The 22,269-nt window shown below is 37.6% G+C and overlaps 1 protein-coding gene across 1 annotated transcript in view; it reads right to left on the bottom strand.

Moving 5' to 3' along the window:
• LOC135073400 (proton-coupled amino acid transporter-like protein CG1139) overlaps positions 1-22,269 on the bottom strand; it is a 95,226-nt gene that overhangs the window by 3,145 nt on the left and 69,812 nt on the right. The window contains exons 7-8 of the mRNA XM_063967580.1: positions 21,279-21,491; positions 7,557-7,726 (exon numbers count right to left, since the gene is read on the bottom strand). Coding sequence (XP_063823650.1) covers positions 7,557-7,726; positions 21,279-21,491 — 383 coding nt within the window. The remainder of the gene's footprint in view (positions 1-7,556; positions 7,727-21,278; positions 21,492-22,269) is intronic.

Raw genomic sequence — 22,269 nt, forward strand, 5'->3', positions numbered from 1 at the left:
CTTTTTCATCAGTTTTGAGAACTAATTTATTTAGTAGTTACCACGGCTTATGTGTTGGCATCTCCGTAGGATTTAAACGAAATTAAATTCCGAGGGGTCGTTTACTATGTACAGGGTGTCCCAAAAAAATCAAAGTCTTTTTTTTTCAACGCATACCCTCTAATTATGTTTGAATCGTGTCAAAACCATAATATATAAAATTTTGTATACCTAGAACCACGGCAACCCGTGCCGACTTGCATCGATAATATCAGTACTTTTTACTTGGCCGCGCGGGAGGTAAAGTGTCGAAGTGCCTATTATTACTTGTTTGTTTTATTCGTAAATGCATTTTTTTCATTCAGCCAACATGTCAGTGCAATTATACAGTTCTACAAAAAGGAATATTTTTAATAGGGTGGGCTATAAAACATCAAATTACCGGTTCAAAGTTCCCTCTAATAGAGCAGTTTTGGTAGTTCTGTTTGAAGGCATGAAATGAATTTGCATTACACATTTATTAGAAAAAGGCACGTATACTGACGAGAGCTTTCTCTGACAGATAAAAAAATAATAAGATTCGGCGTCTAGGTGCCATCAAGCGCGATGGATGGCGAGAGCAATTAATTCATTAAAAAATTTGTTACTAAATTCGTTAGGAATTTTAAATTGAGAGAATTTAAAATTCCTAACAAGGGTAAATTAGCTTTTTTAGACGTCTGCTTGTTTATGCTATATGTCAGACGCCAATCCATGGCTGCAATGTATTTTTACGGTAAAAGCACTTTGAGGATATTTGTTTTTAATGGCCATGAAAAGTCTAAGAAAAAACGCAACCAAACCATCTCAAAAATAGCTTTAAAGAGTCCAAAATTTTGTCAGCATGTAAGGTATTTGATAGATGGAGTGGCTGTCTTGTTTATTACTTTGTTTTAATCAAAAGCATAGTCTTGTTCAATCAACAAACAAACCGACAGTTTCATGAACGAGAGTCCTACTCCATGATCTAATTATGCTTCTTTTCAATGCGCTAAAAACTTGATGCAGCTAAAAGATCGATTAAATTAATGTACAACTTATGGCGGAATCATTGTTAAGTAGGAACTAGGGCATGTAATATCGGAAGGTTTTCAATTCCGATATTGATTTCCGATATTAGATCTCAATATCGGAATTCCGATATTAATATCGGAATTGAGTTTGTGTTATAAATTGAATACATATTTGATTATTTTCATAACATTTCTTAATTGTATACAGTAAAATAATGATTTTAATCAATATCTTTAATTTGGTACAAAACAGCACTTCATAAAATTATAAAATTGAAGTATTTAAACCCATTTTTGTATGTTATGGGTATCCAATTCCATTGCATTTGGTTAAAATAGGCCAATATGGACTAGCAAAGAATTTAAGTGTTTTTGTAAAACAGGTATCAAACAAACTTTTACTTCATCAACCAATACTGGCGGAACGATTTGTAGAGTCATTCAAGTCAAATGTTACAAAAATTTTAGGTAGTGGTAAAAAAACTTGAATATCCTTGTAATTTGTTCCTTTTTGATTATCGATGTACAACTCACAAAACCACGGGCCATCATCATCATCATCATTTCAGCCATAGGAGTTCATAGGACGTGCACTGCTGAACATAGGCCTCCCCCAATAATTTTCACAATGGAGGTCCACCTTGTGAATGGCAGTCCTACTCTGCGATTTCCAGTACGTGACCTCCCCTCCAGAACCTTGCTGCCCCATCGGCCGTCAGTTTTGCGTACTAGTGCGGAATCGCTGGAAGACCTCGGCACAATGCTCGAAGACCTTAATTGACTCTCCCAACAGGTAGGCCTTCGGATGAACATGGTCAAAACAAAGCTTATGACCATGTTACGCCCTACCTATTTTCGGTTGGGAGCTCGATTCTCGAGATTGTTGACAAGTATATCTACCTCGGACAAACAATTCAGCTATTCAATTTCATAGATGATCATAGATGCAATTTCGAAAAAGAGGTAAATCGTCGAATCCTACTCGGCTGGGCCGCGTTCGGGAAACTACACAACATCCTTTTGTCCAAAATACCTCAGTGCTTGTGATGATATACGGCTCGGAAACGTGCGCTCTCAAAGTTGCACAGCATGCTATGAAGAAGGCTGTGCTTGGTGTTTCTTTACGAGATCTAATCAGAAATGAGAAGCTCCGTTAACGAACTAAAGTCGCTGACATAGTCTGACGGACTAGCAAGCTGAGTGGCAATGGGCAGGGCACATAGTAGGTACGCAGAACTAACGGGCCATAGTCCAATTAATGTTTGGAAGGGAGTTGAGATGTCGTTTTTCATTGCTAAGACCAAGTACGGCAAGTGTTAAAATTTTTTAGAACAAGTAAAATTAACCATAAATATTTGCAGTGGGACAAAATGTGATGGTGAGAGACATGAGAAAATCATTGGTCTTTGTCAATCATGTACTTTGGGCTTTGTGGCAGGTTGTGGCGCGTTTAAACGCTTTGTTTAAAATCTCAATTAAAACCTTTATCTGATTCCGATATTACGATATTGGGTCGCTCAATATCGGAATTGTAATATCGGATCTCGTACTCCGAGATTCCGATATTACGAGATTTCGAGATTCCGATATTCATGCCCTAGTAGGAACAACAGCAATAAAATTTTAAATTTATTCAAAATTACACTTTCAGGTAGTCAGTAGGGTAATTCAGATCCTGACTGTAAAAACGACATTTCAAAAGAAAATTTACGAATTATTAACATCTTTTTAATAATAGATATTTAATTAAAATAATATGCAGCTAAAACACCGTTGTATTTACTAAACAAATGTTAAGTTCCACAATCTACAGTATCTTATACAGCTTCATACCTACAAACTTTTTGGTAAAAGTTTGACGTCAAGTCGGCACGGGTTATAGTTATCCGATACTAATAATATTTGATATTTTAGTTGCTAGGGTCAAATAGAAAAAAACTAAAGGGTATGCGTACCAGAAATCGAAAAAAAAATTTCGCCCTACTAGCCTGGGACACCCTAATACAATAAGGAAGTATGTAACGCAGTAAAAGGATCTTAGTATACCATCTCGTAACATACTTGATCATAAATTAAAGTTTATTGCATATAATTCATAACGCAGCTCTTCTTGCACACGTCTTCATAAGCAGAGTGCATGCCAGCTATTAAAACGTTAGGTACGTTTTAATTAACATTCAATTAAGTTATTACAAACAACGGTTACATTTCGTTTCGCTTTTGGACTCGAAAAACTAATCACACTTATGTTTAAAACTGCTTGCACATAATTATTAGAACTATTTAGACACGTCAGTGTTACGTGCCGTTGTGCATTGCAATTTTTTTTCGTAGAAAGTCGTTGCCAAACTTATATTAAAATTCGAGGCTGACTTCGTATCTTTTCAGTATCAGTTGTAAACTAAGTTTGGTTGCCACCTAACTTGGCAAAAGACCCGATGTATATCAAGGTAACCATTAACCTTCGAGTTTGGCCACAAACAATTTGTCTACGGCTTAGTTGCAATGCCTACGGATTTGGCGAAACTAACTTGAGTATTTATAACACAATTTGAACTCAGTCTCAAATAAGAGGATTCAGAAACTTTGGCATGAGTCGCTAATCAAAACTTCCAAGCAAAGTTAGTGGTAAGTGAACTTTGCAGGAGTTTTGACCGCATCAATCTAATTTTACCTAAGCTACCTGTGGCTTTCACGCAAGTTTTCTAGGACTTTTTTCGGGCCTTTTCAAGCGAGAGTGAATAGCCACTTACAGGGCAGATACGAGTATGTACCATCCTAGACTGCATCTCACTTAACATAGTTGAGTTGACCTTTTTCATATATTATGTAAGTTACGTATTTTATAATTTTTTTGAATAATATCGGTTTAAGGTGTATCAAAAAATCTTTTTACTGCGCTTATTCCCACTAGGTGGACCAACGATCTGGTGAAGGACGCGGGAAATGCCTGTATACGGGCGGCGCAGGACCTGTCTTTGTGGAAAACCTTGGGGGAGGCCTTTGTCCAGCAGTAGACGTCTTTTGGCTGAGAATTGCGCTTTTTACCGTGCAAAACTACATGGCCTTAAGCATCCTTAAGCAGCCTTAATAGCATCCTCGACCAAATGAGCAAACTCCCTTGTCCAATTTCTAATGAACATTGCTTCGACGTATTCCCGGAACTTAATCTGCGAAATATGCAGGGTACGTTAACAGGAATTCCTGAGCATAAATTGCATGAATTCCGTGCATGATATGTGCTATCACTCAGGTTCCATTCTGATAGGTGCCCTATATTATCGTCATTGTTTGGCGACCCAATAGTAAAATTATTTTCTCTTGCAGAAAAAAACAGTTTTCATGATAAATTGGACCTGGTCACAGAATAAATAATAGTAGTACCCTGGTTTAGACATGCGTGCCATATGGACACGTCTGGCTTTTTAAGGGCGTGTCCGGCCTTTCCGTCGTACATTAGGGCTTATAAAAAGCTATGAAAAGTATAAAAAGAGGCGGCGGAGTCTGGCTTTTGTGTTTTTAGACAAGAAACGCCGATAACTATGCGGTTTTGGGGTTGTTCTTATAGGCGAGGGACTGAGGAAGTAGCCGTGCGGTTATGGTTTGATGCAAGTGTAGAACTGTTCAGCAACCTCATGATGATGCTGTCATGTTTGAACTAGCCTTACAGCCCTGAAACTTATTTTGTTAAAATCGGTTATTGGAAATCCGACCTAAGGGCCCTTGCCCACGGCGACAGCATCGCTACTAACGCGCGTTAGTCGCATTTGTGACGCACTACAGAAGTGATGCCAACGCGTTACTAACGCGTTACAGCAGCGCGACTGCATCGCTACAAAAAGTCGCCGTAGGCGAGGGACCTAAGCGTTAAAACTGAAATAACAAACTAATAAATAAACTGACAGTTGGTTACTTCAGCATTTACTTAGTATAGATAGATCTGAAAAAGCAAAGTTCAAAGTTTTGATTAAAAGCTAAATAATTTCATATCCACGGTTAACAGCTTTATCAAGATACCTACCTACAGCACACAACAGCACAACAAGTTTGCATCTTATACTTATTATTTGTAACAGATGTTATTTTGCAACGACACGCACAGCTGTCGACTGTAGACGTCTTAAACTTCTTTGAATAAATATAATTATTGGTTCGATGTTTCTCTTGTGCTTTATTTAATTAGTTCAGAGCATTGACATCTCAGCGTTTTGACTTTAATTTCATCTCAAGTGCATTGCACGATTATTGGCTGCACCAGACTATAATGGATGCTCCGAAAATAGTGCTGCACGAGTGTCGATGGTTCAAAGTCAAAGTCAAAATTTCTTTATTTGTTTAGACTAATAAATGGTTCTTACAAATCGTCATTTTGCTCTTAAGGAGCCTCTACATGTCTCATAATCTTTTTACCCTACCAGCGCTTCGAGACCAACATTTGGCAAGTGCTGAGAAGAAGCGCCGCAACAAACTCAGTCACCACTGTCTGCCGGTTAATATAAATAAATAGAAACTTAACATTTATCGATAAACGGCTTATGAGTACAGGCATCTGTCGATTCTGTCGAGTAAGGTGCTATCACATGCCATTGGCGTAATCTACATCTACACTAATACTATAAAGAAAGAGGAAAGATTTGTTTATACAACAGTGTACATAAGGCGTTTATGTGTATTGAATAGGCTCCGAAACTACCAGACTGATTTGAAAAATGTTTTCACCATTAGCATTCTACATAAGCTTTGCGAAGATCGCCAGGTTATTACTATGTTATTACTAACATTAAAAAAGTGGCGCCCACTGGTAAGTTCAATTAAGGAAATCCTCATTTGTGAGTCCTGTTTAACCCTCAATAATTGTTCTTCTTCTTTTCGTGTCGACAACAATCCTATACAGTGTCAGCCCAAAACTCCGCCACAAGAGTGGCGTTGTCAGTAGCACTCATCAAATCCATGCAGTTGCTTGGGCACTCAGGGCATGACATCAGGTGCTTCATCGACTGGGGAACAAAACCGCACCTGCACTCCATGTTTAAGCCATCCAAGAATCCCCACCTGACCAGATTGTCCTTACTACGGCCAACCTGCGTCCGAAGTCTATTTAAAGACTTCCAGGTAAGCCAGGGGAGCTTGTTTAATTGTTAGTAGTTACGGTTAAGCCATAGACGCGAAGTTAATAAGTGTTTTATCAACCGAACCACATCCCTTCTCTAGATCTATTCAGAAGTTAAGCTTCCTCTAACAATAGGGCCTCTCAACAATAGTATTTGGGCCGGAATAAATCCGCCTACCCGCACTTGTAGCGATAACGATCTCATCCTGAATCCTTTGATTGGACGTATTCCACTTTGAGCACCCGCCCAAATAGCACCTGACCTATTCCACAAAGAGCACCTATCGATATTTTGGGCAGGCACCTCTAAGTGGAATTAAATTTATTTTTAGTCCACTTAGAGCACCTACAACACAGCAGCCTAGTGCTGGCTGCTAATGTATTTGATAGACAGGACGTTATTAAATTCTTCAACATGGTTATGGTTAGGTTGCCGTGGTACTCTTGGTAATACTTATACAGGAGTTATTTTTGATAGTTTTCTCAGCAGTGCCGAAAAAACCCCATCGAAATAGCTCTTCTTCTTCTTGTCGTGTCGACAACAAACCTACACAGTCGTCGGCCCAAAACTCCACCACAAGAATGGCGTTGTCTAGCCTTCAATCTTCCTGCGTGTAGTTTGAAATAGGTCTTGTAAGGTTGTGTTGCCCTGGTACTTTTGGGGTGAAATTAATTACGTAGGTGCTATTTGAACGGGTACTCAAAGTGGAATACCTACGTCTTTGATTGAATTCAATGAAGTTTGTCTACTTCTTTATACAGGGTGTACCCAAATTAATTGAAGTTATACGCCAAACCGAAAGTTAGACAAAGTGTATAACAGCAAAATTGAAAGATACCGAAACTTCCAAATCGGCTTACGTAATTTGCAGGTAGAATGGAGAAAACTCGGAGATTTTGATAAAGTAATTGAAAAGCGCACAACCGGCACAACTTATCTACAGTTGTAAATTTCTTGAAATCTATCAGATATGAGCAAACCCGCGGGCAAATCTAAGTAAAAAATAACCCAACTGTCTTTTTACTAACTTACATTTTGTTAGTTCACGAAGTTTCAAAGACATTTCGTTTAGATTTCAAGACGGAAAATCTCAGTACCGTGAACCGAGATACAAAGAAAAGTTTTCAGACATTATTGTGCCTAATAATTCAAGGTCTGACGTTAATAAGTTGCCGAAGAAAGCGTTCTGAATAAAGAAAGTTCATAAATCGTGTTCCGACTAAAAATATAATATTTATGAAGATTTCTGAAACCTCGAAAACAAGCAGCAAGCATTCCGAGCGTCATTATTGTAGTGTGCGTGTGCACTCATGGATAATTTAGCGTGTACCGATAACGCTCAAACATTAGCGGGAGAATGGTGGGGCGCGTCTTCGTAAAATTAAATGGTATACGTCAAATTGAAACTTCTTACCGGTCAGAGTGACACTGAGCGTCCTCAGCAGAACTTGGCCCATGTTCTGGTACTTCTGCCCGACCGACTTCTGGAGTCGTGACCAGATGATGTCCATAGGCGCGTACATTTGCAGGCAGTATGTGAAGAAGACAGCGATGGCTACCAGTATCTTCGCAGTTAGCGCTGGCCTGAAAATATAAATTAAGAATTGATGAAGCATAAAAAAATACAGGGTGCGAAGATTAGATTAGAAAAAATAAAAATTAAAATAACCAAGTCTGTAAAATGATGAAGTAATTGAGAACTCTGTTTCATACATATTTCGGAGGCATTGTCTCAACTCACTGTAAAATTTTGAGTAAATTACCTAATCCAATTTTTTGAATAAATTATTCGATTGAAGCTTGATTATATTGGTTTACCTATTTACAACATTATGACACGTGTTGTCCAACATACCCAAATACAAATACAAAGTCACTTAGTAAGCAATAAATATTTTGAATTTGAATTTGAATACTTAGTCACCATTCTGCGAAAAGCAATTAAGCTTGTTTATAGAGGTTTCTGAGATTGTATGTAGCGAGAGCAAATATATCAGGGTTACCAGAAATATATTTACAATTCTTGTCTTAGGGCTGATTTTTCAATCGTCGGATAACTTTTAACTGAAGAATAAGTGTGACACATTGACAGTTTCAGTATGGGAAATATGTCAAAATGACAAGTTTATTCTGCAGTTAAAAGATATCTGACGATTGAAAAATCAGCCCTTAGATGTAAAAAATATTTTAGGTTTTATTTTATTAACCGCGAAGAATGGTGGCGAGTGTGATAGCACTAACAAACAACGGTATATTAAAATGTTAGATGTATCGTGTAGGTACTTAGCGTAGCGTAGTAGTACACTTGCAAAAGATCACTGCTGGAAGCTGGATAGCTAGAAGATTTCGCATATTGCAGCAGTGGCCTGATATATCAGCTAGTACTAGCTTTCCGCCCGTGGTGAAATAATTTTTAAAATCGGTTCTGTGATCCCGAGATTACCCCTTACAATTTAACAAATATACAACACACATACTTTATATCTTTATAATATTAGTATAGATAATGATGGTAGCGTGCTTTCGCGTTCCGTCGCGTTTATCGTTAACATAGGAGATCGCGTCAGACTGTTTTCAGTGTGTAGCGAGCGCAAATACGTGATACATGATACAGGGCTACCAGGGTCTTAGGATTGTGACCTAGATGTGCAAATAGCCTCTTAGGTTGGGCCCTAAGCTGTACTTAGTGGCGGCTGGCTACTAATTACAGACGCTTGTGGTTTAGCCTAGGTTTCAGACTCTAGCTTTTTATTTCTCGCACGTTCAGTACTAGGTAATTAGGAATTCTAGCGTTTGCCTATTTGCTAATTTTATGATGGTGTCAGTACAATATATCTATTTTAATAGATTCCTAGAAGAGTCGAGTCTAGTGACTAGAATAACAAGTAGGACTTACTTAGGTAAGTAAATTATTTAAATAAAAAAAATAATGAAATAACGTTTTTGTTTCTATTTTGAGTCAAAGATTTATCTGTTATATACTTGTTATACACTTTTAAGGGAACTTTTCTATTTTTAAAAGACTGAAATTCACTTATAATGTAAGTATTTATTGATATGTATTTTTTATTTATTATTAGAATTTGAGTCTTATATACCCCTAATTGGTGAAAATCAATCATTTATATTGTAATTTCGACTGTCATCCTGTCACCTGTCAATCTCAATTAGGTTTGCCCAACTCAACTTTGCCCATTCTCATCCTCTAAAGCGATCTATCGAATTTCCCTTCCCATGACGTTTCAATGATGCCCGTGTTCAAATATTCCTAGTTTTTTTTTACTTTGTATTAAAGTTTTGGCAACCCTAGTAGACTCGCTTTTCGCCACAAATTCCAGACCTTGTAAACGAGCCATTTCACGCGAGTATGGATAAGCTGTTAACTTTCACACGTGGGTAATTTAATGTATTTACCGACAAGTAAGAACTCTTAGTACACCAGCCTCATCATCATCATCATCATCTCAGCCATAGGACGTCCACTGCTGTACATAGGCCTCCCCCAATGCTTTCCATGTTGCCCGGTTGGTAGCGGCTTGCGTCCAGCGCCTTCCTGCTACCTTTATGATGTCGTCGATCCACCTTGTGGGTGGACGTCCCACGCTACGTTTTCCGGTACGCGGCCTCCACTCCAGCCTACCACTAAATATCACCCTTGATTGGTTTGTAACCTTATACAAAAGACTAAAGTTCAAAGTAATATTGAGTCAATTGAGTGGTCAATTTAGTGGATCGAAGGTCTGTTGGCACGATAAGTACTTTACGTTTAACAAAAGCTAGGCAAAAACAATGAAAGCATTTTTCTTGAAACAAAAGTGTACTCAATCAAAAAAACTGGATTTCAAAACAATTTAAGTACCTACATTTTAACGAAGTAGAACTGTATCTTTGATTTAACTTTGAAATAATATTAGTTTCTTTTTATATATTTTCAATATTATTGTGTCCCTTGACATTCAGCTATAGCGTATCTTTTAACTGATTTAAAGAGTAAGAAGTTTAAGCCTAGACGTAGACCACCTATTTTTAGTTGGCCGATAGTTGGATCTGGCTGTTGATCAGCATGGAGATGTATGAAAGTGCGCACATTACATTGATTTGGTATCTGCCGATTATTCATACAAATTAGAATCGGGAAAAACCTAAAGGCCAACTAAAAGTCGGTGATCTGTGCCTAGGCTTAGGTTTTACTCTTAGGTCTGTGGAGAAATTAATCAACAATCGTGATAAATTACTCCACTAGTGTGGGTTGTAACAAGTGGAGTAACAACCCTGATCGTTGTGACGTAATGACGTCTGACATCAATCAGGTAGACTCATGTTGATCCTAATTAATAAGAACAATTCCACAAAGTGGTTTTTGCGATATTTATGTCCCAACTGGGAATAGAACCTAGAAACTGCGGCGAAATAGTCCAAATTTCTCATCCTCTTTATAAGATTAGTGGAGCCTATTAATAGTGTATTACCTCATTCAATTTCATCAAAGATTCTAAAGAAGAAGAAGAAGATTAAAGATCAAAGTAGTATAATACCTTTACGTTCACTCTCGAGATAATTGATTCTCTATTGTGTTTGTTCACACCTCAGATCATAGAAGGGAATAGATGTGAAACGGGGGCGTGGCGCGTGTCTCCGCGATATGCCCAGAAACGAACATCACCCGCGACGCCAGGTTAGTCGCGATTCAGTCGTACTGAGGAAATGTTCTCCGATATTGTTGGATAATGCGTCGTAACGTGCAATAACATAAGTGAAACGAAGAACTACAGGAACAATGAAGTCATTTACCACATGTAAGTATTGCAAATCCATTGGTATTTTGCTTATAAATAAAAAAACTAAACATTTTTACGAACGAATTCAGTGCCGTGACATTTACTGCGATATCGAAATTAGTGGTGATAAAAATTCAAACACGTTGTACATTGACGATTTAGTTAGCAACCACTTTATGTCATGCGTAACTGCTGCGCAATGTATTTTATTTCTTCCGATATCTACTGACGCGTGAAAATACACAGTACGGCCGCATGTGCCGGTCGTAACATAGTGCAGGGCTCGTGTTCTAATACGGTTTCCTATTATCGATAAATAGAAGTAAATTATTATTTTCTATTTTCTAATTTTGAATGAAAAAATCATGAGTTGCTTGCGATTTTTAAGTTTTTACAAAAACAATAACAATAGTAGAAGGGATTAGTAACTGTCAACTATGTAATTACTATAAGAGCTAGTTGAAAGCCTAATATAGGCATTATTTTTGATAAACATAGGCGGTACGAATTTCGCCATAATTAAAAAGTTAATGCGCGATAGTAGTTAATAATAATTACAGTGATCCTGTTATTATTATTAAAGTAAATAATAATATATTACCAATATTGTAAATACTGGTAAAAACCGCAAGTACCTACTTAACCCATGACTTTTCATACAAACTTTGTCAGTCTATAACTTCTATACTCCATCGATAACGACATTGAGCTTTGGTTGGGGTAAATTAATATAAGGTAACTTCATTTAGTCCCAATAATTGATTCTGAGTTTTTCGTCCATACAAAATGGAACTGACTCCTTTAGGCAAAAATCGTTAAAGAACATAATAATAACATATAATATTTTCATACAAGCATTTTTTAAACCAATTTCGAGCCTTGCCCCCAGGATTTAAAGTATCGATATCTTATCGACTCCATTTTATCTTTCTTCTCTCTAATTGCTTTTTTCAAAGTGTGCGTCACGTTACGCGGCCATTGATTGGCCATAAGGCACGCCTTCTGGCCAATCACAGCACTTTTAAGCCGGTTGCACATGTTGTCGTAGACTCTCAGTCGCTTTGTTTTTACACAGTTGAATGTGTGTGTGGGAGCTGTGGTGGGGGAAATGTGGGGACACTGGTTCTCGTTGTAGTTACGCGCGACTTCATATCTATTCTCTTTCTATGATCTGAGGTTCACACGCAAGTAATAAACGCTAGATTACTATCATAGTGTTTGATAAGGCATAAACAATTATTCTTTCTGACTGAATCCTTTTATGATAAAGAAACTCCTTAGGTACGATATAGGTCACTAGGTGTCATAATTTTTCTATCTATGTATTTTGAGTCTTAATTTTTTCGGTTTAGACGGTGTGGTTGACTCTACACCTTATATTTGTGAAATAAATTGTAAATAAATAAATAAGTTGTACTTATGGCTTAATCTGTCGATATGAGAGCACAAAAATATCGCTGCTTATAAATGAAAGAGCCACAAATCAAAATTGGCCGTGATTCGTTTGTTTTAAATGGCTATTATTACCCATATTTTTATATTTCCCGAAGACAGTAGTCAAAATCGGCTTCCAAAAAATAATTTATTGGCAATAAGCAGCGATATCACATGTTATACTCGTACAGAATGAATGGCCAAAAACTACCATTAATCAATCACTGAGGCCAGACGATTTTTCCAATATTCATTTAATGCTAACGATTCAACAATGCAAATTTTACTTATTTCCCATGACGATGAGTATGATAGCAGATCGAAACAGTAGTAATTGACATTGAATTCCTTGGAGTCCTCTCGGTGAGTCAATCCATACTAATTACAAAGCCGAAGAGTTTGTTCCAACACGCTAATCTCAGGAATTACTGGTCCGATTTAAAAAAATATTTTTGTGTTGGATAGCCCATTTATCGAGGAAGGCTTTAGGCTGGTTTTAGTGTCCCGCGGACCGTCCGACGCGGACCCGCTCCGCGCGGCCAATCTGTATGAACTTCTAGGGAGCGTTTTAGCAGGCCTGGCTCACTCCGCGCGGTACATCCGATAATTACCTACAGCGAAGCGCCCCGCCGGCGGGTATTATATCAGTCGAGTGTCACGCGCGCGCTCGTCAGGACGCTGGCGTGCGTTGTAGTATGATTATAATTCCATGATCGAAGTATTATTTAAAAATGGACATAAAGAGAAACAAATATTTTGCGGCGTTCGGGTGTTTAAATTCGAAAAGTAATCTACCGGATTTATCTTTTTTTTTTTCGCTTCCCAAAGATGCTGAAAGGTATGTTGGCCATGTAGGTAATCAATAATTCTTAGGATAGTATAGGAACCTAACCAACTATGACTACTGCTCAGAATGCGTTCATTCGTTTCAGCCAAATGACGTCCACTGCTGGACAAAGGCCTCTCCCAAGGTTTTCCATAATGAATGCATACTTACCTACATACGTACCTCATTACAAATAAGTAGATTAATTATTTTTTCACTAGACAGCAACCCTAACTGCGTAAGAAGAGTTCAGAGGCACGCGATAGAAAGAGACAAAACTTGTAGGTGAATAAAATTGTAGGTACTTACGTAGTGCTGTGCGAGCTGAATTCCACTGTATCGCGTCGTAGCAAGACTCGCATTTATTTAAATCGTCTTGCGGAGTAATCCTTCTGTACCTGTACTATTACTTATTCTGTGGTTTTAGAGTCCGGAGGAACCGCTCGCTTCTTAGCAGTTCATACAGACTGGCTGAGCGGAGCGATCCGCACTGACAGTCCGCGTGACACTAAAACCAGCCTTAGGCTATATAACATCACCCTGCAGCTAATAAGTGCGGAGACAACAACGGGAAATATTATTCAAACTATTTTCACGCGTACGATGTCGCGGGCAGAGCTAGTATCTAATAACTACAGTCTATACGAGATTGGTACTTCCCTGGAGACAACCAGCTGTTCGTCATAAGAATTTCCCGTCACAGCATTTTGGTGTAATTAATGTTCAACCGCAACTGTCGGCCATGAAACCACGGATAGTAATTACGTAGATCGTTCTGGCGTCACGTGCGATGGATTCCAAAACCGTTAAAACCGATTTAATATTGTAACTTGGATTGTTTGTCCGTAGGTGTCGGCTTTAGGAATAATTAGGGAGTTAACATGTGTGTCGCAAATTTATGAATAGAGTATGAATGGGTTTTAATCGTACTAGAAGTAGCAAAACATATTGCAGAACTGCTTACTGAAGATAGTTAAAAAGATACAGCCTGAAATATGTGATCTCTCAGTTCTCACAAAGCACCTTTTACATCTGGGAAAATAATAGGTTTTCACATCATAATCTTTGCATGGTTATAGTGTGACCGTATTTACAACAAAAAACAATAGTTTTCATTTAAAAATGAAAAATCTTTATACCTATTTTTCAATACCAATAATATTTGGCGAGTCAGATAGTTTGGCGGCTAATAGGATTAAAAAGTAATGATTAAATTAAGGAAAAACTTTCTTCCTTTGAGGTCCTAAAATGGATGAAAGTAAGGGTAAGTAGTTGTCAATAGCTTATAAACTTTTTAGACACTAATTCTATTCGTTGTCTAGTAATTAGCGTCTCTCTTGATCCAGGGGTTTGAAGAAAATCACTTTTAATTAAGTATTTTTTATATTGACGAGGTGGGTCACCTTCATCAATTGATTTGTTTGTCCGAAATAAACATTCTGAGATTTGAAAGGACACGTTATGTCGACGTGATTAACGTGTTTATGGCACCCATGGCGGTCCGTAAATTCTGAGTGCTATGGATCCAAGCGATAGGAGAAAATTACACACACATTCAACAACAAATGATGCTATGACACATTGAGGCATCTAACGAAGTTGCAAGAGTAGGTGCTTTATGCTGCAAGAATAACGTCGGTATAATGTGCTGTTCTGTCAACTATACACACTTAAAAATACTCGGATCCAAAAAAACTGTTTCTGCATGTGTGTCCAAATCTATAATAAACTTCCTCAAGATATTAAAGAACTGTCCTTTAAACAGTTTAATCAGTTCTCCAAGATTTTTTAAGCTATAGGGAATAATCAGCAATAAGTTATAATATAATGTAAGTAATATTAAGAATTATATGATATATTTGCATGCTATTGTTGATGGCAGGGTAGGTGATCATATTTTGTTATTTTCGACCTTTTGTATACGCTATTCAAAGACAAATAAATATTTCTACTCTATTCTATTTCATTCTTGGAATACTTGTATGCCTATGGCTCTTTCAAATTAGACATTTTTAGCAGGTTGTCAACCGTGCGTTTGCAAGACCGCACACTAACTTGGTAAAGGATGAATGGACAAGGATGGGTAGCTTGGGGTCATTGGATGGGATTCTACGTGCTCACGGACCAGGCTTTAGTTGTCATTTTTATTCCAACGTATTTGGACCGCTGACGTCCTTCCTGTACAAAACGTCAAAACCTCTAGTTTGAAAGAAGATCGCTTCGGGTGTTTATTACTTAGACATGCACGGGCGCGAAAATTATGTACGTATATATTATGGATATTATTCAGACTTCAAGGCAATGGAATCCGCGGATGACACCTAGTCTGCTTTCATCATCCACTACGTTTTACATCTCCCTTTATTAGTAATAGGCTTAACGATGCTGTTAAGGTTTTATTATTGCTGTTCACTTTATTGGCACTTAATACTATTTACAATGCATATTATAACGGTGACGTTAATTAAATTAGATCTCGAAGATATGTTTAAGTTTATGCTTTAGGTACGAAACTTGCCACTAATGTTTTAATTGGAGTAATTCTGTCGATTTTCATTAGGTTGAAGTTCTTAGTAATGTTAGATTCTAAGAAATGTAGGTGATTAATTCATATTAATTAACTAGTAATAGGTACGTACATAGTTGACTCTACATTTACGATTCATGTTTCGAAATTAATAATTTAATACCAGCACAAAGGCAAATGTGTTATGAGCTCGTAAACGGCTTGAATTCGCATATTGTCCTCATAGAATATGCATTAATAGTCTAAGATCCCGCTATAAAACGACCTTCACCGAGATGCTTATTTGATTAAACATATTTTATATTCAATTTAACATGTCAATAATTATATTGCATATTGTGGGTTGCCTAATAAATTTCAGTCCAGGATATGATTAATTAATAATTAAAAAAAGATTTTTTTTTTAATATTTCATCGGTTTGACTATTAAACAAATTCCATACCAATCGAAAGTATGAAGCCCATAGAATATGCAAACGTTAGGTTGCCTATTCTTTTCCAGACATAACTTTCGGGTTGCCAGGTATAAACAGGTAAATTGATAGTAGCATTTTGCACCGGTCTGATAATTTAATCAAATTTAAATAAAAATAAAGTTATTTCATTATGAACACGGTGGTATAGGGTTGCCTGCGAAAATCAGTCCTGAATGACGGTTGGCGAATTTTGTAAAGTGAAATTAAAACTGAAAGGTGACATTTTTTGTTATAATTTACATAATAGAGTAGTAGAAATTACTATTTAACATATGGCAACTTTGTTTTTCCTCCAAAATTATCAGACCGGTGCAAAATGCTACTATCAATTTACCTGTTTATACCTGGCAACCCGAGAGTTATGACTGGAGAAGAATAGGCGACCTAACGTTTGCATATTCTATGGGGCATGGGCTATATACTTTCGATTGGTATGGAATTTGTTTAATAGTCAAACCGATGAAATATTTAAAAATATCTAAAAAATCTTTTTTAATTATTAATTAATCATATCCTGGACTGAAATTTATTAGGCAACCCATCTATACTTATAATAAATCTGTAGAGAGGTCAATTCTGTACATGAAATATATTTTCAAAATAATTATCAGGGGGTGATTAGTGATCGATACTGATGCCAAAAATGCAATCAGTAAAATTTTTGTCTGTCTGTCTGTCTGTCTGTCTGTCTGTCTGTATGTTCCTTATAGAAACAAAAACTACTCGACGGATTTTAACGAAACTTGGTACAATTATTCTTCATACTCCTGGGCAGGTTATAGGATACTTAGGAATTCCCACGAGAACGGGAATCAGCGGGAAAATCCTTTTGTATGAAAAATCTAAACCGCTTAAGTTAGACGCTTGAATTTTGGCATGCAGGTACCATAGTAAACTTAAAGCTTAGTTACAACAGGATATTGCAAAATTCCCACGGGAACGGGAGTTAGCGGGAAAAAACATTTGTATGAAAAATCTAAACCGCGTAAGATAGACGCTTGAAATTTGGCATGCAGGTACCTTAGTAAACTTAAAGCTTAGTTACAACAGGATATTGCAAAATTCCCACGGGAACGGAAGTTAGCGGGAAAAAACATTTGTATGAAAAATCTAAACCGCGTAAGATAGACGCTTGAAATTTGGCATGCAGGTACCTTAGTAAACTTAAAGCTTAGTTACAACAGGATATTGCAAAATTCCCACGGGAACGGAAGTTAGCGGGAAAAAACATTTGTATGAAAAAATCTGAACCGCGTAAGATAGATGAAGGGGGGGTTAAACGAGATCCACGCGTACGAAGTCGCGGGCGGCCGCTAGTATGCAATATAATTATTGACATGTTAAATTGAATATAAAATATGTTTAATCAAATAAGCATCTCGGTGAAGGTCGTATTATAGCGGAATCTTATACTATAACAGATATTAGATATTCTAAACTGGAACACACACAAACGGAGAGATCCCACCGTAGAAACTCCTTAATCTCCAAAATATTAGATTATCTGTAATTTTTTTTTATATTAAGAGCTTTTGACTGTTGTTTACGCTGATTTAATAAGTTTATTTTTTTATTTTAAAATAGTAAAGCCAAAAACAATGTACCGATTATCAATATTCCATTAGCTGGATGAAAAACCAATTAAGGCAAAACCTCGACTCCGCAATCCCTCCCTGAAGTAGGCACCTGTTTACACAATACTTTGATGTAATTATAAACAGTTTTGAAGGCGCTAAGGGCGAACAGCCTTCGGCTATTGTAAGGCGTAGGCGTCAGACGGATGAAGTGGCTGGCTGGTTTTGATAGCTGAACACTGTTTGCTATTTTGCTTAACTATCCCTATTATTATAGAGTTCTGGATTGGCTACTACGCATCGGAAGACATAATATAGGCTTTCTACAGGGTAAAAGGATCGGCGAAAAGCACCAGGATGCGGGGAGCGCAGGGCCGGTCGTTGTAAAAAAGGTCCTTGGGGGAGGCACAATATTCTTTGTCCAGCAATATCGTCATGGAGTCTTTTAACATAGCATCTTTAACATCAATATTAACCGGCCATTCTAAAAATCGTTGGTAGAAGCCCTGCACGTTCTGTTCATCACTGTTCATCATCATCATCATCATCATCATCATCATCATCATCATCATCATCATCATCATAATCATCATCATCATCATCATCATCATCATTTCAGCCACAGGATGTCCAATGCTGAACATATGGATCCATATTGCCCGGTTGGTAGCGACCTGCCTCCAGCGCTTTCCTGCTACCTTTTAAGAGGTAATCAGTGCACCTTGTGGCGGACTTCCTATGCTGCTCTCCGTCGTCCAAATAAAATAGTTTAAGGCCGGGTAGCAGAGAAAATGGCGAAAATGAGGTTTTCATTTTTCATTTTTGAGGTACTAAACAGTAAAATTAAAGGCTAAGATTTTTATTGGGCATAGTTGAGGATATTTTCTAGGGCTATTAACGGATGGAAACACGATTTGATGAAGTTGACTCGATAGAATAAATTCCCAAAGTTACCTCTATTCGTTTTCTATTTATGGTTTTATTTTTAAAATAAGCGATTTGAGATTCTAAATCTTTTACTAAACTAAAGTTCAGAAATAACTTGAGGGCTTTTAACGGATGAAATTTTTATATTGCGTCTTATTTAGTTACTATGTTAAAAAATGTGGAAAAAATCGTCCATGACGGCTTGGACAATCTCAATCAGTCGCGCGGTGGCGCTTACGGAGGACGGACGCATGTCAGTTTTTTGGCCGTGACAGTTCGCGATTTGTCAATATCTTTGACAATGATGACTTTGATGAGTCACAGTATAATAATATCAGTGTTACTGAAGAAAGCTTAAAAATTTTTGATAATTAAAAATTATCAATTTTGTCTACCTATTGAAATTTAAATCGTTCGCATCCTGTTAAACGAAGACTCTACTCATGATACATAGTACATTCCTCAAATATGAGACAAAACCAATGAGTTAAAATTACATTTTAATAGTACCTACATACAATCGACTTACACTCTTTAGAAGAGCACACTGACACAAATAAATAATAAAAAATAAAAGTCAACGGATTTAAAACTGGAGTTCATGTGACTCCTTGTAGACTTGAGTGTCTAGAGCGTCCCTTCCTCCACCATGCGTAAGAATTTTCACAAAAATACTGTCTAAGGGCACATAGCACACATAGCTCGAAGAGCTGATGGCCGCTGGGGCAGAAAAGTTCTTGAGTGGCGACCACGAGCTGGAAGACGTAGCGTGGGCAGGCCTCCCACTAGGTGGACCGACGATCTGGTGAAGGTCGCGGGAAGTACCTGGATGCAAGCGGCGCAGGACCGGTCTTTGTGGAAATCCTTGGGGGAGGCCTTTGTCCAGCAGTGGACGTCTTTCGGCTGAAACGACGACGACGACTGTCTAAGGTCTGTAGCTAAAGGTCTACGCTGCAAGATGGAAGAATCTTCTAACCAAAAAGATGGCAGATGCAGCAGATGTCAACGGATTTAAAACTGGAGTTGATGTGACTCCTTGTAGACTTGAGTGTCTAGAGCATCCCTTCCTCCACCATGCGTAAGAATTTTCACAAAAATACTGTCTAAGGTCTGTAGCTAAAGGTCTAAGCCGTAAGATAGAAGAATCGTATAGCCAAAAACATGGCAGATGCAGCAGATATCAACGGATTTAAAACTGGAGTTCATGTGTATCCTTGTAGTTTTGAGTCTCTAGAGCAGTGGTTCTTAACCTTTAAGTCATGAGGGACCATTTTACCAAATTTCTGTCTTGTCAGGAACCACCTCATAATCGGTCAAAACCAGTTTGACTGCAAAAATCAGTTAAAAGTGGTTTTGACCAAGGTGTGCAAGTGCACATCGTGGACCACTTGGAATGCCTCCAGGGACCACCAGTGGTCCGCGGACCACCGGTTAAGAACCACTGCTCTAGAGCGTCCCTTCCTCCACCATGCGTAAGAATGTTTCAAAAATACTGTCTAAGGTCTGTAGCTAAAGGTCTAAGCTGCAAGATAGAAGAATCTTCTAGCCAAAAAGATGGCAGATGCAGCAGATGTCAACGGATTTAAAACTTGGAGTTCATGTGACTCCTTCTAGACTTGAGTCTCTAGAGCGTCCCTTCCTCCACCATGCGTAAAAGTTTTCCAAAAATACTGACTGAGGTCTGTAATAAAAGTCTAAACTGCAAGATAGAAGAATCTTTTAGCCAAAAACATGTTTTTTCCTAATAACTTTAAAACTATAATTTGAACGAATTTTGCTATTAGTGGACAAATTTTTGCTCACGATGGACTAATTATCTGCTATACTCTCGACTCTCTAAAGCACAACATTTATAAAAATTTTGCTGCGGTAATGCACTCCAGGTAACCGTGTGTGATGCTTATTGCTCATAGTGATTTTCGATACAGAGCCCCGTACATACGTTATACATAAATTATGGAAAAAAACACCCAGACCAATACAAACAAATATGTATGCAATTTTAGTATGATATTTTTATTTATTAATAAACAAAAAGACTGAACAAAATTGATGCGTGTACTGATTAATGTAATTAACCACATGCAAAGCTTTGTGAATTGCAACAACTATAATTTATTATCCAAGCTCTAAATAATCGCTACTACGAGTAACTGATCATAAAATGTTTTTCCAATCGCTCAAGCTCCCGAGGATCTACCGATAGGTCGGGTGACGTAATCTTGAAATTCTTTTAGCCGGCGCGGAACTTCCGGAAGGTCGGGTGACGCCACGCCTCTTTGAACCGTGTTTACTTTGGCAGTTATATTCTATATTTATTCGATTCTAAAATATATTCCCAAAAATTTTGAAAGTTGTTTTAATTTGTATCACTTGGATATGATTTGTATTAGAAAGTGCTGTGAGTGTGACGCTTGAACGGAAGGAAGTCAACCTAACCTAACCAACTGCGTATTTCTAAACTGCATATTTCTATACTGTGTAGCCGCGAGAGCTCTTTGGCGCGCTGTCTTCGGCGAAGAATTGCGCGCGCAGATTTTGACAGCGCGAAATACCTACTTTAGCAGAAATACCAAGCCTTAAGGAGAACTCACGCTTCATTTTCTGGCAGATTCAGCGTGATGCTGCCCAGCACCTCATCCCCGTATTTGATGTATCCAAAGATCCCCACCGTCCCATACAGCGCTGCCACGAAGACCATGGTCACGTTCAGCACCCCTGGACAGCCGAGGAAGTCGGCTGGCTTCTTCATCTCATTCTCCACTGGCATCACCACGTTTATGCCTTCCATCGCGAAAATTGCTGTACTGGAACAAAAAGAATCGCTTTTGGAGTAGGTAATGGTCAAAAAGTAGTTGTAGTTTAGACAGGCTGTAAATAATATTATGTAGTTTATTAATTAAAAAAACATACATACAGCCGAACATAATAACCTCCTCCTTTTTTGAAGTCGCTTAAAAATAGGCTGAATCAGAGCTCTACAAGGAAAGATCCTGACTGATCTCATCGACTAATTCAGTTTGGCCAAGCATGGCGTAAACAAATGTTTGAAATCACATTTCAATGGATCCAACATTTTAGAAGTAACTTAATAAAGTTACTACATGGTACAGAATTTTCAGAATTTTCAAAATTGAAACTGTGAAAGGTTGCTACAAAGTACAAAAAGACTATTATAAAAATATGGATACTACTTATGGTTTCATAACATGAAACAATGAAAACAATTATTCAAGAGTATGTCTATCAAGCAAACGGAATTTTATTGTTGATTAATTATACTTCAGGCTTGATATGTGTGCAAATATTTCTCAAAATAAATGGACTACCAAACAACAGTATCTATTAATATCCCATTGTCATGATCAGAGGTATTATCAATTTGTGTCAAAGCCACAACAAAGCAGCTTTGTTGCGTAAGCCAGCAAAAAACGGGGCTTATAAAAAATCATAAGATTTAATAGGAATTGGAAAATAGAGTCTTGAAGTTATTACTTTCTCAGTTTGAATAGATTGTACGATAATGAACATAATATTGAAAATAACTATGATATTCACACTGAACTTATTAAAATAAGTGTTTTA

The sequence above is a fragment of the Ostrinia nubilalis genome, chromosome 7 (genome assembly GCF_963855985.1).
Source record: "Ostrinia nubilalis chromosome 7, ilOstNubi1.1, whole genome shotgun sequence".
NCBI classification, from domain to species: Eukaryota; Metazoa; Arthropoda; class Insecta; order Lepidoptera; family Crambidae; genus Ostrinia; species Ostrinia nubilalis.